General features: G+C 43.5%; 1 protein-coding gene across 5 annotated transcripts in view; it reads left to right on the top strand.

Annotated features, from left to right (window-relative positions):
- The window catches only part of znf236 (zinc finger protein 236), a 92,517-nt gene that overhangs the window by 37,064 nt on the left and 38,392 nt on the right, over positions 1-17,061 (top strand). For all 5 annotated transcript variants that reach the window (XM_084088201.1, XM_084088200.1, XM_084088202.1 and 2 more), the window contains 9 exons: positions 98-249; positions 1,363-1,464; positions 2,528-2,667; positions 8,108-8,208; positions 10,700-10,851; positions 10,938-11,120; positions 12,005-12,299; positions 12,660-12,763; positions 16,208-16,594. In XM_084088201.1, coding sequence (XP_083944327.1) covers positions 98-249; positions 1,363-1,464; positions 2,528-2,667; positions 8,108-8,208; positions 10,700-10,851; positions 10,938-11,120; positions 12,005-12,299; positions 12,660-12,763; positions 16,208-16,594 — 1,616 coding nt within the window. The remainder of the gene's footprint in view (positions 1-97; positions 250-1,362; positions 1,465-2,527; positions 2,668-8,107; positions 8,209-10,699; positions 10,852-10,937; positions 11,121-12,004; positions 12,300-12,659; positions 12,764-16,207; positions 16,595-17,061) is intronic.

Here is a 17,061-nt window from a genome sequence, read left to right as displayed (position 1 = left end):
CTGAATATGAACATAAACCTCTGCTCTTGCCATGTTCCTGGCATTAGGACACAGTTTTGGTATTGTTTTGGCTCGGCTCATGTTGTGATGTTGTCAGGTATGAGCTGGCTCAGCAGCTCCAGCAGAGCTCAGAGGACATGCAGCCGCCCGCAGTGGACACTGGGACCCAGAGCATGCTGGAGGCGGTGGGAGACGGCCAGCAGGGGGCGCTGCCCACGGCACTGGGGGACGACGCCCTGCAGGAGTCAGGTGAGGGGCACACGGGCTCTTTAATCACATTCCCCCCTACTGTATAGGAGAAGTATGTCCGAATTCACAGTTCTCATAAAAGAGTGGGCAGAAAGTCTCCTGATGACCTACTACTACCGGTGAGATTCAGAAGTGTGCATGCGATGGACACTTTACTATCCCATGAGGCCACAGGATAGGATTTGTAAATGACGCTGGTAGGTCACATGATAATGACAACATGGCGAATGTAGTACGTCCAGATTATATTCATACTACACACATTCATACTGTATAGAATGTACTTTTTTAGTGGTTATGAAGTTGTCACTTATTCAGAATATTTTCAAGAGAGTACGTGATTTCGGACGCAGCCCAAATATAATAGTTTTTTTTCTTAGAAAAAAACAACAACAACTGAAATGTGCACTTTAGTTATTAACAAACATGAACTGGGAGCCTGACACTGAGAGGACATATTAGACTGTCTGTTTGATGGTTTGAGTAGCAGGTACAAAAATGGATCCACAGTACAAAAATAAACCAGTAATCTCCTACCCTGTGCTCAAGAGCAGTGAGGGATTTATTTGTCTTTTGTTGTTTGATTAACGTTAATGACACAGACAGCAGCAGGTTTATTAGACTGCTGTCCCTTTAAGACCGAATGCACAGATCTAATATACTGTATTGACACACACACACAATTTTCTCCCAATTGTTTTTGTTCACTTAAGACTGTGTATCATTAACTTTGTGTGTACTTATCCACTGACGCGTGATTAGATTTGAAAGAGAATTGAGTTCGATACAGTCTGAGAGACGTTCACACACGACACATGCACATAGAAAGCTGCCTGGCCCGGTTGTTTTGGTTGTTTTTGATTGTGTAAGGCATATTGATTTATCTGATGGTGTATTTATTTGTTTCACATGGAAATTTCAATATTAATTGAAAATGGAACATGAGTTTATACGGGATTTAAAAAAAAACATTGAGGTTGTTGCCTCTTTATTTCACAACACTGCAGTGTGCCACTGGTTTGTGTTCACAGTTCATAACTTAATTTAAATGGGAAAATGGGATTAATATAAAGCAGCATTAAATAAACAATGAAAATATGTATTTATCAACAGAATCGTTTGTGAGTGCGCAGCACACTCTGCCCGAACACATGAGCCAGTTTGAGACACCGGCGCTGCCTCAGCAGACCTTTGAACAGCCAGCTATGACACAAGGTAACACACATTGCACATGCTTCTCGATGTAAATACACTCTCACTGACGTATGTTTGGGAAGCCAGTGCTGTCTGTGATACCTGTAGCAGGGAGGCTATGTTGCTGTCGTCAGAGATGTCCATTCGTAACTTGATTGTGGCCGTTTTCTTACTTTCCAACTGTTTTTGATTAAAAACAAAATAACCATGTAAACATAAACTATTGTTTTATAAACTTAGTGGCAGTAACAAGATTCATTTCAGTTAGTTGTTCTGTATCTTTCAACACTCTTTCTGGTGTTCATTCATGTTTATTTGGTGCTGTAACTAGTAGTAAAAAGGAAGAGATGATCGGTTCAGCTGAGAAACAAAAACACATTTATTGACTGAATTTCGTAGTGAAAATTATATAATTTATATGCATGGCAAAGAGGTGGAGCATACCACATGAACATAAAATACAGATACACAAAATGGTGGTGATGAAGGCTAGGCACAAAGACAAAAATCCACTTGGTAGTGAGCGTAAGTACGTGCGTGACACTGCAAGATTATCCTGAACACTTGCAATACCGCATAATAGATTTGGACCTCTCCGGTAGGAGTGTAGCTCTAGCTGAGCTTCGAACACACGCTCCTGTCTGTCAATACAGACTTGCTCTAATTAAATTTGTTCAAATACAGATGTCCTTCCCATAGGTGAATCTGGAACACGAGATGATGAAAGACCTTCAATGATCCAATAACAACATTCAAATGAGCTTAAGTTGTTGAAACGCCATGAAGTCAATCCAGTTAAGACTGATTCTAACTTATTTTGCCTCACGTAATGGTAAAGAAAGTTATACACTGAAATATGATATTTAAGAAATCTCAAATCTCACAAGTATTTTAATACCAACTAATACTAATCAAACACGCCTGAGCAAGCTAATGAAGTCATCACAGATACTAGAAAATTACAGGTAGGTGAGTTTGATTGGGGTTGGAGTGAAATTTGAGGTACCCTGATTTTAGAGTGTGTGTGTGTGTGTGTGTGTGTGTGTGTGTGTGTGTGTGTGTGTGTGTGTGTGCTCTATTGCAGGTTTCACTATAGCTGAGGGATTTACCCAGCAGGCACATTTCTCTACGGTACAACAGCTTCAGGACTCAAGCACACTGGAGTCACAAGCCTTGACCACCAGCTACCACCCTCCCAACCTACTGAACGTAACACACACTGAGGTACAAACACCCTCCCAACCCACTGAACATAACACACACTGAGGTACAAACACCCTCCCAACCTACTGAACGTGACACACACTAAGGGACAAATTAAAATGTTGTATTATAAGTGTTATTTTTTTTACTACACAAGCAAGGACCACACCACAACCATGAATGTTGGAAATAATTTATTGAAGAGAGTTGGGGATGAGGAGAGTTGGGGATGAATATGGGAAGGATGAAGGGGAAGGGGAAAAGTGATGGTAGTCAGGTTGATCTGTTATTGAAGAGAGTTGGGGATGAAGAGATTTGGGGATGAATAGGGGAAGGATGAAGGGGAAGGGGAAAAGTGATGGTAGTCAGGTTGATCTGTTATTGAAGAGAGTTGGGGATGAAGAGATTTGGGGATGAATAGGGGAAGGATGAAGGGGAAGAGGAAAAGTGATGGTAGTCAGGTTGATCTGTTACTGAAGAGAGTTGGGGATGAATAGGGGAAGGGGAAAAGGGATGTTAGTAGGTCTATCTGTTATTGAAGAGAGTTGGGGATGAAGAGAGTTGGGGATGAATAGGGGAAGGATGAAGGGGAAGGGGAAAAGTGATGGTAGTCAGGTTGATCTGTTATTGAAGAGAGTTGGGGATGAAGAGATTTGGGGATGAATAGGGGAAGGATGAAGGGGAAGAGGAAAAGTGATGGTAGTCAGGTTGATCTGTTACTGAAGAGAGTTGGGGATGAATAGGGGAAGGATGAAGGGGAAGGGGAAAAGGGATGGTAGTCAGGTTGATCTGTTATTGAAGAGAGTTGGGGATGAATAGGGGAAGGATGAAGTGGAAGGTGAAAAGGGATGGTAGTCAGGTTGATCTGTTATTGAAGAGAGTTGGGGATGAAGAGAGTTGGGAATGAATAGGGGAAGGATGAAGGGGAAGGGGAAAAGGGATGGTAGTCAGGTTGATCTGTTATTGAAGAGAGTTGGGGATGAAGAGAGATGGGGATGAATAGGGGAAGGATGAAGGGGAAGAGGAAAAGTGATGGTAGTCAGGTTGATCTGTTACTGAAGAGAGTTGGGGATGAATAGGGGAAGGATGAAGTGGAAGGTGAAAAGGGATGGTAGTCAGGTTGATCTGTTATTGAAGAGAGTTGGGGATGAAGAGAGTTGGGAATGAATAGGGGAAGGATGAAGGGGAAGGGGAAAAGGGATGGTAGTCAGGTTGATCTGTTATTGAAGAGAGTTGGGGATGAAGAGAGATGGGGATGAATAGGGGAAGGATGAAGGGGAAGAGGAAAAGTGATGGTAGTCAGGTTGATCTGTTACTGAAGAGAGTTGGGGATGAATAGGGGAAGGATGAAGGGGAAGGGGAAAAGGGATGGTAGTCAGGTTGATCTGTTATTGAAGAGAGTTGGGGATGAATAGGGGAAGGATGAAGTGGAAGGTGAAAAGGGATGGTAGTCAGGTTGATCTGTTATTGAAGAGAGTTGGGGATGAAGAGAGTTGGGAATGAATAGGGGAAGGATGAAGGGGAAGGGGAAAAGGGATGGTAGTCAGGTTGATCTGTTATTGAAGAGAGTTGGGGATGAAGAGAGATGGGGATGAATAGGGGAAGGATGAAGGGGAAGAGGAAAAGTGATGGTAGTCAGGTTGATCTGTTATTGAATAGAGTTGGGGATGAATAGGGGAAGGATGAAGTGGAAGGTGAAAAGGGATGTTAGTAGGTCTATCTGTTATTGAAGAGAGTTGGGGATGAATAGGGGAAGGATGAAGTGGAAGGGGAAAAGTGATGGTTGTCAGGTTGATCTGTTATTGAAGAGAGTTGGGGATGAATAGGGGAAGGATGAAGTGGAAGGGGAAAAGGGATGTTAGTAGGTCTATCTGTTATTGAAGAGAGTTGGGAATGAAGAGAGTTGGGGATGAATAGGGGAAGGATGAAGGGGAAAGGGAAAGTGATGGTAGTCAGGTTTATCTGTTATTGAAGAGAGTTGGGGATGAATAGGGGAAGGATGAAGGGGAAGAGGAAAAGGGATGGTAGTCAGGTTGATCTGTTATTGAAGAGAGTTGGGGATGAATAGGGGAAGGATGAAGTGGAAGGGGAAAAGGGATGGTAGTCAGGTTGATCTGTTATTGAATAGAGTTGGGGATGAATAGGGGAAGGATGAAGGGGAAGGGGAAAAGGGATGTTAGTAGGTCTATCTGTTATTGAAGAGAGTTGGGGATGAATAGGGAAAAGGGATGTTAGTAGGTCTATCTGTTATTGAAGAGAGTTGGGGATGAATAGGGGAAGGATGAAGGGGAAGGGGAAAAGGGATGGTAGTCAGGTTGATCTGTTATTGAAGAGAGTTGGGGATGAAGAGAGATGGGGATGAATAGGGGAAGGATGAAGGGGAAGAGGAAAAGTGATGGTAGTCAGGTTGATCTGTTATTGAATAGAGTTGGGGATGAATAGGGGAAGGATGAAGTGGAAGGTGAAAAGGGATGTTAGTAGGTCTATCTGTTATTGAAGAGAGTTGGGGATGAATAGGGGAAGGATGAAGTGGAAGGGGAAAAGTGATGGTTGTCAGGTTGATCTGTTATTGAAGAGAGTTGGGGATGAATAGGGGAAGGATGAAGTGGAAGGGGAAAAGGGATGTTAGTAGGTCTATCTGTTATTGAAGAGAGTTGGGAATGAAGAGAGTTGGGGATGAATAGGGGAAGGATGAAGGGGAAAGGGAAAGTGATGGTAGTCAGGTTTATCTGTTATTGAAGAGAGTTGGGGATGAATAGGGGAAGGATGAAGGGGAAGAGGAAAAGGGATGGTAGTCAGGTTGATCTGTTATTGAAGAGAGTTGGGGATGAATAGGGGAAGGATGAAGTGGAAGGGGAAAAGGGATGGTAGTCAGGTTGATCTGTTATTGAATAGAGTTGGGGATGAATAGGGGAAGGATGAAGGGGAAGGGGAAAAGGGATGTTAGTAGGTCTATCTGTTATTGAAGAGAGTTGGGGATGAATAGGGAAAAGGGATGTTAGTAGGTCTATCTGTTATTGAAGAGAGTTGGGGATGAATAGGGGAAGGATGAAGGGGAAGGGTAGTCAGGTTTATCTGTTATTGAAGTGATGGTAGTCAGGTTTATCTGTTATTGAAGAGAGTTGGGGATGAAGAGAGTTGGGGATGAATAGGGGAAGGATGAAGGGGAAGGGGAAAAGGGATGGTATTCAGGTTGATCTGTTATTGAAGAGAGTTGGGGATGAATAGGGGAAGGATGAAGGGGAAGGGGAAAAGGAATGGTAGTCAGGTTGATCTGTTATTGAAGAGAGTTGGGGATGAATAGGGGAAGGATGAAGGGGAAGGGGAAAAGGAATGGTAGTCAGGTTGATCTGTTATTGAAGAGAGTTGGGGATGAATAGGGAAAAGGGATGTTAGTAGGTCTATCTGTTATTGAAGAGAGTTGGAGATGAAGAGAGTTGGGGATGAATAGGGGAAGGATGAAGGGGAAGGGGAAAAGGGATGTTAGTAGGTCTATCTGTTATTGAAGAGAGTTGGGGATGAATAGGGAAAAGGGATGTTAGTAGGTCTATCTGTTGTTGAAGAGAGTTGGGGATGAATAGGGGAAGGATGAAGGGGAAGGGGAAAGTGATGGTAGTCAGGTTTATCTGTTATTGAAGAGAGTTGGGGATGAATAGGGGAAGGATGAAGGGGAAGGGGAAAAGGGATGGTATTCAGGTTGATCTGTTATTGAAGAGAGTTGGGGATGAATAGGGGAAGGATGAAGGGGAAGGGGAAAAGGAATGGTAGTCAGGTTAATCTGTTATTGAAGAGAGTTGGGGATGAATAGGGGAAGGATGAAGGGGAAGGGGAAAAGGAATGGTAGTCAGGTTGATCTGTTATTGAAGAGAGTTGGGGATGAATAGGGAAAAGGGATGTTAGTAGGTCTATCTGTTATTGAAGAGAGTTGGAGATGAAGAGAGTTGGGGATGAATAGGGGAAGGATGAAGGGGAAGGGGAAAAGGGATGTTAGTCAGGTTGATCTGTTATTGAAGCGATTTGGGGATGAAGAGAGTTGGGGATGAATAGGGGAAGGATGAAGTGGAAGGGGGAAAGGGATGTTAGTAGGTCTATCTGTTATTGAAGAGAGTTGGGGATGAATAGGGGAAGGATGAAGGGGAAGGGGAAAAGTGATGGTAGTCAGGTTTATCTGTTATTGAAGAGAGTTGGGGATGAAGAGAGTTGGGGATGAATAGGGGAAGGATGAAGGGGAAGGGGAAAAGGGATGTTAGTAGGTCTATCTGTTATTGAAGAGAGTTGGGGATGAAGAGAGTTGGGGATGAATAGGGGAAGGATGAAATGGAAGGGGAAAAGGGATGTTAGTAGGTCTATCTGTTATTGAAGAGAGTTGGGGATGAATAGGGGAAGGATGAAGGGGAAGGGGAAAAGGGATGTTAGTCAGGTTGATCTGTTATTGAAGAGAGTTGGGGATGAATAGGGGAAGGATGAAGTGGAAGGGGGAAAGGGATGTTAGTAGGTCTATCTGTTATTGAAGAGAGTTGGGGATGAATAGGGGAAGGATGAAGTGGAAGGGGAAAAGGGATGTTAGTAGGTCTATCTGTTATTGAAGAGAGTAGGGGATGAAGAGAGTTGGGGATGAATAGGGGAAGGATGAAGGGGAAGGGGAAAAGTGATGGTAGTCAGGTTTATCTGTTATTGAAGAGAGTTGGGGATGAAGAGAGTTGGGGATGAATAGGGGAAGGATGAAGGGGAAGAGGAAAAGTGATGGTAGTCAGGTTGATCTGTTATTGAAGAGAGTTGGGGATGAATAGGGGAAGGATGAAGGGGAAGGGGAAAAGGGATGGTAGTCAGGTTGATATGTTATTGAAGAGAGTTGGGAATGACTAAGGCTAGGATAAAGTGGAAGTGGAAGGGGAAAAGGCAACCAGGAACATGGACTCTAGGTTCAGGCGATGGTGGGTTTAAATAGCCTGAGCATAGAGAGAGGATGCAGAGGCTAAGTAGGCCGGCTGACGAAAACGGCGGGATTTTTGGAGCCAGAAGTCTGAATTTCTAGACCATTCATGACCCCCAGAAGGATGGTGGCTATGATTATGGAGTATATTTCGTAAAGTGCTGAGGAGAACACGCCCAACTGCGAATTGAGAGAACTGAACTTTGGGGGCCATTCGGAGGCAAACCGGTGACCACTGTAATAACCGCTGAAACCTCTGGAGTGTGCTGTGTCAGATTAGAAGAAGAAGAAGTGACTGGTTGAGGCGTGGCCCAGCTGCCAAACCTCAGTTAACTAGTCAACTCCATTAATGTTAAAGCTGTATCTCCTTTGTCCTTACCTTACAGTTATATGTGCAGAAAACAGATGCATGAAATAAAAGTGAAATTAAATTATGTTAGTCTGTATGGTGTGTGTGTGTGTGTGTGTGTGTGTGTGTGTGTGTGTGTGTGTGTGTGTGTGTGTGTGTGTGCGCGTGTGTGCGTGTAGACGAGTGGTTTATTGCAGGAGGCGAGTCAAGGAGAGCTGCAGCTGTCTATACAGACACAAGACTTCCAGGATGAGGATGAAATCAACAAGAGAGTTTATCAGTAAGTTCACATGCATCAAACACTGAAAGGCAGATGCTATCCTACTCACTTGGGCGAGAAAATTAATAGTCTTGAAAACAATGAATATGTGTCTTTGGACCTTTTTACAAGTAAAGCCTTGCCATTAATAAATGGTTAATAAGATATACATATAAATATTATTAGATATAAATAAATGGATATTTTGCTATATCATATATATCGCAGTATGAAAGTATGTTTGTGCAGAACTACAGTTATTGGCATGTTAGAGTGTTAAAGAAACATTCATGAATGAGAAAATACAGTGCTGAACGTGCTTGATGCTGAAAAGGTTAAGCACAACAAGCAGCAACAAAGTGTGGTTGTGTATTAATATATTTGATCCAAGCATTCGTTCTTAAAGTGACAGCAGCCTAATAAACCTGCTGCTGTCTATGTCCTTAAAGGAACAGTTTACCTAAAAATGTAAATTCTGTCATCATTTATGTTCATGTTGTTTCAAACCCATAAAACTTTCTTTCAACTTCGGAAAAATGAATGAAGATAGTTATAATATTTGCTTTTTTGCCCATCCATAGAAACTCTACACCACAAAACTTTCATGCTTCAAAAAGTAGAAAAAGACATCATAAAAGTAACCCACATGAATCCAGCGGTTTACTCCAAGTCTTCTGAAGAGACACAATCACTTTATATAATGAACAGAAGCAAGCATGCTTGAGCTTCCGTGTTTACCATATTTGATAAGCTCTATTTATGTTCGCTGATCAATTTGTATATGTGAATAAAATCTGTTCATCAAGCAATCACGTCTCTTCAGGAGACTTGTATTAAAGGTATTGGTGTGGAGATCTGGAGAGAGAAATGAGAGATTCCATGTGAAGTGTAGGAATAACTCATGGAATATTGTTAAAGGTATAGCGGAGGATTTTCCCGAATTTTAGAAAAGAACCGCCCTCTCCACTTTTTGAAAAAATGCACATGCGCAACACTCTACCTGCTCCCGAGAGGGAACGCCTATTAAACGTGTGCAGGAGAGAGCATGCCCGAGCCTAGTTCTCCTCGTGCACGCTCTGTTTACAAGTTGCTGTCGGCATAGCTCATACAAGCCTACTTTCCAAAAGAAGATTTGCACATTTTCCACTATGTCAGACTCGCCATCGCTAATCATAGCTTACATTAACTTTTACTAGCAGTGATTTTAAATGGATTTCTCCAAATAGCATGCCAAACTTTACCTGTCGAGTAGAAACTTCGCGACTGAGGCATCAGTGGGAAGCCCAACCTGTGCTTTTAGCGCACGCCAGCGTGTGAAATATTCTCCCAAAAACACTCTGGTCTTGTTTCTTTCTTCAGAGGCCTTTCTCTTCTTGTCATACAATTCGTAGACACTTTTTCTTTTGTGACCCTCAGACATTTTGAAAAAACGCGGTGAGAACGGCAAGCTTCAATGAATAGCTGAAACCGTAGCTCTGCTCACCACACATATACACCTGAAAGTGCGCATGCGCAGAATGCGAAAACTACAACGAGCACGTACGACGGCCTTACGCAAACATATTACCAGAATGATTGACAACTAGGAGGACCAATAGTCTTGATGATCCACCCGGAAAAAGAAAATCCTCCGCTATACCTTTAAAAGACATTCCCAGACTCACCTCTCTAATTCTGCACAAATTGAATTTTTATTTAGAAATTTTTACTTCATTGGAATGGTATGAAACTTGGTAAAGGTTTTGACACTTGCCATGTGAACACAACAAAAAATCATGGACATGATTCGAACAGGTTAAATGGTCCTGTAAAAAATAGTCACACTTGTGCTCCTCGCAGTCAAAAATGAGCGCATTGGAAATGTATGGGAGACGAATTTCACCTAGTGGAAGCGTTTGGTACTGCAGCCAAACAGACCCTTTGTTTTTGTTTTTGAGATATCAAGCTCACATTTGGAACACAACTTATTTAGATTTATGGCTTTGATTTTCTTGTAGGTTTTAGAGTAAAACATGATTTTGAAAATTTGTCTTAACAATACACATAAAATTCTGTAACTTTTTTTTAAGTTCACTTTTTTAAAAAGATTTCACTTCAGCAATAATCTGCCAAGTGTCGTCTTTGAAAAGAGATCAAACTTCAGTCTGTCGCTCTAAAGCATTCAAGATTTACCACAGTTTAAGTTGGAAATTAAATTTTCAGGTCTATGCTCAAAAAGTGAGCAAATGGATTATAAATACAGTGTAAATATAATTTAGTATTAAATCCCCTAAAAATACAAAATATTAAATAAAAAATATTATCAAACTAAAATATAGTACATTCATTGCATACATTTTTTTTTGACCGACACGTGAAGAGCACCAGCAACCTGCATATTTCTAATGCAACATTTAGTTGCTAATTGTATTTTTTCTTCTGTAAACAAATCTTTGCACTTCACTCATTATCTACTTAAACCTGCACGTGCGTTTGGTTGAGTCAGTGCAGTGAAGTGTGTTTTGTTTGTCAGGTGCAATATGTGTGATAAGAGCTTTAAGAAGTCCAGTCACCTGAAGCAACATGTGCGCTCTCACACCGGAGAGAAGCCGTACCGCTGTAACCTGTGCGGGAGGAGCTTTGTGTCCGCCGGAGTGCTCAAATCACACCTGAACACACACACAGGTGACCTGCACACACACACACTTCACCACGCTGTGTTATAACCCATGCTCAAACTCATGCAGTCTCTCTTCTTCTTGCTCTCTCAGGAGTGAAGGCTTATAAGTGTAACGTTTGCGACACGTGTTTCACCACTAACGGCAGTCTGAACCGACACATGATCATCCACCTGAACACCAAGCCCTTCAAGTGCACGGTGTGTGAGGAAAGCTTCCGCACCGTCATCCTGCGCCGGAAACACACCAAACTCCATCACGCTGTGGGTCCCAAAGGTACGCCAGACCTCGTCACCTTCAGCTTCTGCCTTCAGCATTACATTACTCTGCACTTTCATTAGTCAGCTGTGCACTGATCTGCATTTACAAGATGCCCAATTCCTCTACTCAATCAACAGGATTTGTGGCATAATATTGATTATCTAAAAAAAAAAATAAAAAAAAATTATATATATTATTTTGGTAAGACTATACAATATGGTTTATTAATTAACATTAGTTAACTACCTTAGTTAACATAAACTAATAATGTACTGCACTTCTACAGCAATTTTAGTAATTTTAACATTATTAAAATTAAAGGTTGTATTTAACTTTAGTTAATGCACTGTGAACTAACATGAACACACAATGAACAGATGTATTTTTATTAACTAACATTAACAAAGACGAATAAATACTGTAACAAATGTATTGCTCATTGTTAGTTCATGTTAGTTCATACATTAATGTTAACTAATCAACCTTATTGTAAAGTGTTACCACATATATATATAAAACCGAATTGAAAACATAGTGCTAAACACAGTATTTAACGAAATACTTGCTAAATATTTCAATGCAATAAAGACATGCTTCCAGGAGCACAGCTGGATGATAAAGAGATGAGTCTAAGCAGCAATACAACGCTGGGAAAAAACGAGCTGAACGATGACATCACTGTTTTCTCCAGAACGGCTATATATAAATTAACTAAATTAATAACTTTTTTACAACTAAACTGAACCATCACTGAACTTACTTAAGCTGGAATATGACGCTGTTTTCTTCTGGAAACAAACTTTGTTGCATTATTCTCCTGTTACCTCTGTAAAGCTGCTTTGAAACACTCTGTGTTGTAAAGAGTGCTGTCTAAATAAAGCTGACTTGGCTGATGTTAGTTCTGGAGAGCGACGAGGCCGGAGAGGAGGAGGAGGACGGGTCGGATCGCTCCGGGCCGAAGAGGAACCGCATCGGCATCATCACGCTAACAGAAGAGCAGACAGCAGAGCTAGCCAAGAGAGACCCGCGCGACGAGCCCAGTCTCTCAGAGAAGGTTCTGGCCCAGACGGCTGCCGAACGAGACCGCATCAGTGAGGTCAAAGACAAGTGTGTGGAGCTCAACATAGAGCCGAAGTTCGCCAACCGCTGCCAGTACTGTCCGAAGAGCTTCAAGAAGCCCAGCGACCTGGTCAGGTAATAATCACCTCTGAACATCTGAGCACATCTGTGACGGCTCATTGCACATCTCCATCTGTCGATGTACAGGCACACCAAACATTAGTCAGACACCAGAGACCATTTTTGATGTGTTTCACTAGTGTGATAAGGACACTATAGTTCATTTATGTAAGTGAGGAGAGCAAAATAAAGTAAACTGACATATTCGAGTTCTGTAAAGTAAACGAGTTCTGCTCATATTTTATTACCATTTTCTAAACTATAGTGAATAAACTGATAATGTGAGAAATGTTGGAGGAGTCTGAATACATGTCGGTTTGACTGTACATCTGTCCTAACAGTAGCCCAGAACACACACTGTTTTTCATCTTTCAGACACATCCGGATACACACCGGCGAGAAACCGTACAAGTGTGATGAGTGTGGGAAGAGTTTCACGGTGAAGTCCACTCTGGACTGTCATGTTAAGACTCACTCAGGTGCGTTTAGATCTGTGTTTGTGTTTATATTGCCTGGTGAAGTTGATCATCACTGTTAATTATACTTGCTATAACTTCAGCATGTAATACTGGCTGTTCTGCAGACATGAATAATACACTGAAAAAGATTTAAATTTCACAAATAATTGCAAACAAACAGCAAGTGTCACATTGAATCCTGTGTTGTTATAATCTGGAGAAATGGCTTGTTTTCTGTCTGATTATTTGTAGTAATTTTGTTTGTATTTTTTCTGCCAATATGCTTCTGTTTATGTTTACTGGAACATGACGCTTTAGTGTTTTATGTACCATATGGTCATGCCATAGTTTTAGTAATTGTAGGCAGATGTATTTATACAACTTTATTTCTTTTCTTTTTCTTACTGTCAGCCTACCAGGGACTGCAGATGAGAATGATCCTGTATGGTTAAATATGGCACATTTACATGATGGACGCAAGTGCTCATGTCCATTAATGTGCATCGTCGTTTTTAAAATAAACATAAACACATTGAATTAAACATTACATTTTGAAGTAGAAAGAATAAAATAGATTTTTCTTTTTAAACATTCCAATAATCTTTGAAAAACAACTTAATTTCAAAAATATATATTTTTTAAAATGTACCAATTAATGTGGTTTGTTGAAGATAGCTATTTCTTTTCTTAGTGATTTTCACCTGGTGGATGATAAACCGTCTCAGGATACGACTGTAACCCTAGTTCCCTGAGAAGGGAACGAGACGCTGCGTCGATGATGCTTTGGGAACGCCCCTGCGTGATTGCATCTGAAGCACATGTCAACTTATTCCAATGGCGAGAGTGAGCATCACGGGTGGGTGACGTCATGACAAGGAAAGGGTAAAAGCACATCCGGTCTGACCGGCATTAGCTTCGAATTAGCCGAAGCAAGTCGATCACAGGGATGCAGGAAGTAACAGCGTCTCGTTCCCTTCTCAGGGAACTAGGGTTACAGTCGTAACCTGAAACGTTCCCTTTCGAGGGAACTTGCACTGCGTCAATGACACTTTGGGAACGATAATACCCAAACGCGTACGTACAATTGCCTGTTATGAGAAACTGTTGGCAACTGAGTCATAAGCACTTGAGACCCTGGGACAGCATCCAGGTCCAGGCTATAAAACCTCACAAATGTGAGCGGGGAAGCCCAGCCCGCTGCATCACACACCTCTTGTAGGAAAGGCTTTAGAGGCGCCATACTCCTAGTAGAGTGAGCTCTGACCACCAAAGGTGACGGCTGGCCAGAGGACTCATAAGCAAGAGAAATAGCCCCTGCCTCGACAGGGTGTCTTCTCCTATATTCTGGCACCTTGGGTCATACACTACCCTCAGGGAGAGCAGCTTCCCTAGGGACCACAGGAGGATCTGGTGTGCCAGTTTGCATAGTGGACGCGACCGCAGACCCCCCTGATGATTTATGTAAGAGACCACCGATGTGTTGTCTGTACAGACAAGCACGTGATGGCCTCTCATGTCTGAGAGGAAGTGTCTCAATGCATTAAAGACCGCCATCATCTCCAGGCAGTTTATGTGCCACGAAAGATGATGACTCCTCTAAAGACCCTGAGCTGAGCGGCCTTCCATTACCGCTCCCCAGCCGGTAAGGGAAGCATCTGTCGAGAGCGAAACTCGATGGTAAAGAGCTCCTAACACTGGACACTGGGACAGGAACCAAGGTTTCCTCCATATAGCCAAGGCACGGAGACACCGCCGCGTGATCTTGATCATACGAAGTGGGTTTCCCCTCGGGGAGAACCTCTGGTTCTCAGCCATCACTGCAGGGGCCTCATGTACAGCAGGCCAAAGGGTATCACATTGGATGCCGCTGCCATGAGGCCCAACAATCTCTCGAACTGTTTCACAGTGCGTGACTGGCCTAGCTTTAACTCTTCCGTGGCTGTGAGTATAGCAGCTACACGAGCGGGCGATCCCAGACCACACCAAGGGAAGGGGTTCTCTGTAGTGGAGAAAGCACAATCTTCTTGGCATTGAGTCTCAACCCCAATTTCTGCATGTGTGACAGGACGACATCTCTATGCCGAACGGCCAACTGCTCAGATTCCGCTAGAATCAGCCAATCGACGATATAGTTCAGAATGCATATGCTCTGCAGCCTGAGCGGGGCCAGAGCTGCATCTACGCACTTCGTGAACTTGCGGGGTGATAGAGCTAGACCGAATGGAAGCACCCGATATTGATGCCTGGTCACCTTCACCAGCTCCTCATATGCTGGGGAAAGAGGTGGTGAATCCTCTTCCCCCTTATTGTCGTCTTCAATGCTCAGTACATCTAATTTCTCAGAACTAGAGCAATGAAGCATTGGGCTCTCACCCCGGGCGGAAGAAGCCGCTGGGCAGGCTTCCGACACCGGCGAGAGAGTGCTGGATCCCCCGGGTAAGGCAAGAGAAAGGGCGGGGCCCGTCTGTAACCCCACCGAGAGATCCATTTGCGATCCCCAAGAATGCTGGGTCCGGATCCCTGAGGATCGCGAGCATGGTCACTTTCCTCGAAAAGTGACAGGCGGGAGCGTAGCGTGTGAAGGGGAAGCCTCAGAGGCTGACATAGCATGCTCTGTTCCCAAACACATCACGCAAAGTTTGTGTGTATCCCCACCCGTTAAATAGCGCGGGCAGGGAGAAGCACACAACTTGTAGATATCTTTCGGCATAATGATATATAGATGCTTGTGACAAGACAACAATGAAAAGGACAGACAGTTTCAACATAGAGCGCTTGCCGAGGCACAGAAGCTAATGCCGGTCAGACCGGATGTGCTTTTATCCTTTCCTAGTCGTGACGTCACCCGCCGTGATGCTCACTCTCGCCATTGGACTGAGTTGACATGTGCTTCAGACGCAATCAAGCAGGGGTGTTCCCAAAAACTTCATTGACGCAGCGTGAGTTCCCTCGAAAGGGAACTAACACTGTGCCCTAACCAGACATGATGCGCTATGATTCCAGCGACAAGCAGTTAAACGTCTGTCCACACCAGAAGTGACAAAATCAATCAAAAACCACAGCCAATCAGAAGAGAGTGTGGGCGGAGTCTCTGCAGGCGCACTGCACTCTTAATCAAATCAGTCAAAAACCACAGCGTTCTTGTTTACATTGAACGGTCTTGCTTTCCTTAGTCACGGCATCACGTCTGCTTAGGACACGGTGTTATAACATGCATTAAAGGAAGACAGAGACTACCTACTGTAGATGCCACCCAGAATACCATAGCAACTGCGTAGCAATGTACCTCTCAGAAAAGCTTCATAAACACACAGCAATACCCAGAAACCACTCAAACACCATGGCATTTATTTTTTGCACAACCAAGCACCACTTAAATGTTCTTCAGAAAATGTACACATCTGCTCCAGCAACAGCCTTGTTGTATTCCCGCCTCTTTAAAGTCCGATGTGTGTGTGTGTGCAGGGCAGAAGCTGTTCAGCTGTCACATGTGCAACACGTCGTTCTCCACCAAGGGCAGTCTGAAGGTCCACATGCGTTTGCACACCGGCTCCAAACCCTTCAAGTGCCCGTTCTGTGAGCTGCGCTTCCGCACATCTGGCCACCGCAAGACCCACATCCAGGGTCACATCAGGCCCTCGGATCGCAAGGCCAAGCGGAGCGCCGGCACCGAGAGACCACCGCAGGACCAGTGCACTCCTCAGGCTCAGGAGGCTCAGACTCTACTGCACACCCCCAGCTCAGATCCCAACATCTACATCCCAGCGAACCCAGTGCTCACGGGCCAGTATGAGCCCAGTCTGCTGCAGCAAGGCCTGGTGGGACAAGCCATACTGCCTGCTACTGTCTCAGGTACTCACAACTACACAATACACACATGCAGACACTGCCTGCTACTGTCTCAGGTACTCATAACTACACAATACACACATGCAGACACTGCCTGCTACTGTCTCAGGTACTCACAACTACACAATACACACATGCAAACACTGCCTGCTACTGTCTCAGGTACTCACAACTACACAATACACACATGCAAACACTGCCTGCTACTGTCTCAGGTACTCACAACTACACAATACACACATGCAGACACTGCCTGCTACTGTCTCAGGTACTCACAACTACACAATACACACATGCAAACACTGCCTGCTACTGTCTCAGGTACTCACAACTACACAATACACACATGCAAACACTGCCTGCTACTGTCTCAGGTACTCACAACTACACAATACACACATGCAAACACTGCCTGCTACTGTCTCAGGTACTCACAACTACACAATACACACATGCAAACACTGCCTGCT

Source organism: Abramis brama, assembly GCF_963993115.1.
Source record: "Abramis brama genome assembly, chromosome: 17".
Lineage (NCBI taxonomy): Eukaryota > Metazoa > Chordata > Actinopteri > Cypriniformes > Leuciscidae > Abramis > Abramis brama.
Note: the sequence above shows the minus strand (reverse complement) of the source record. Positions and strands in the feature narration are given on the sequence as shown.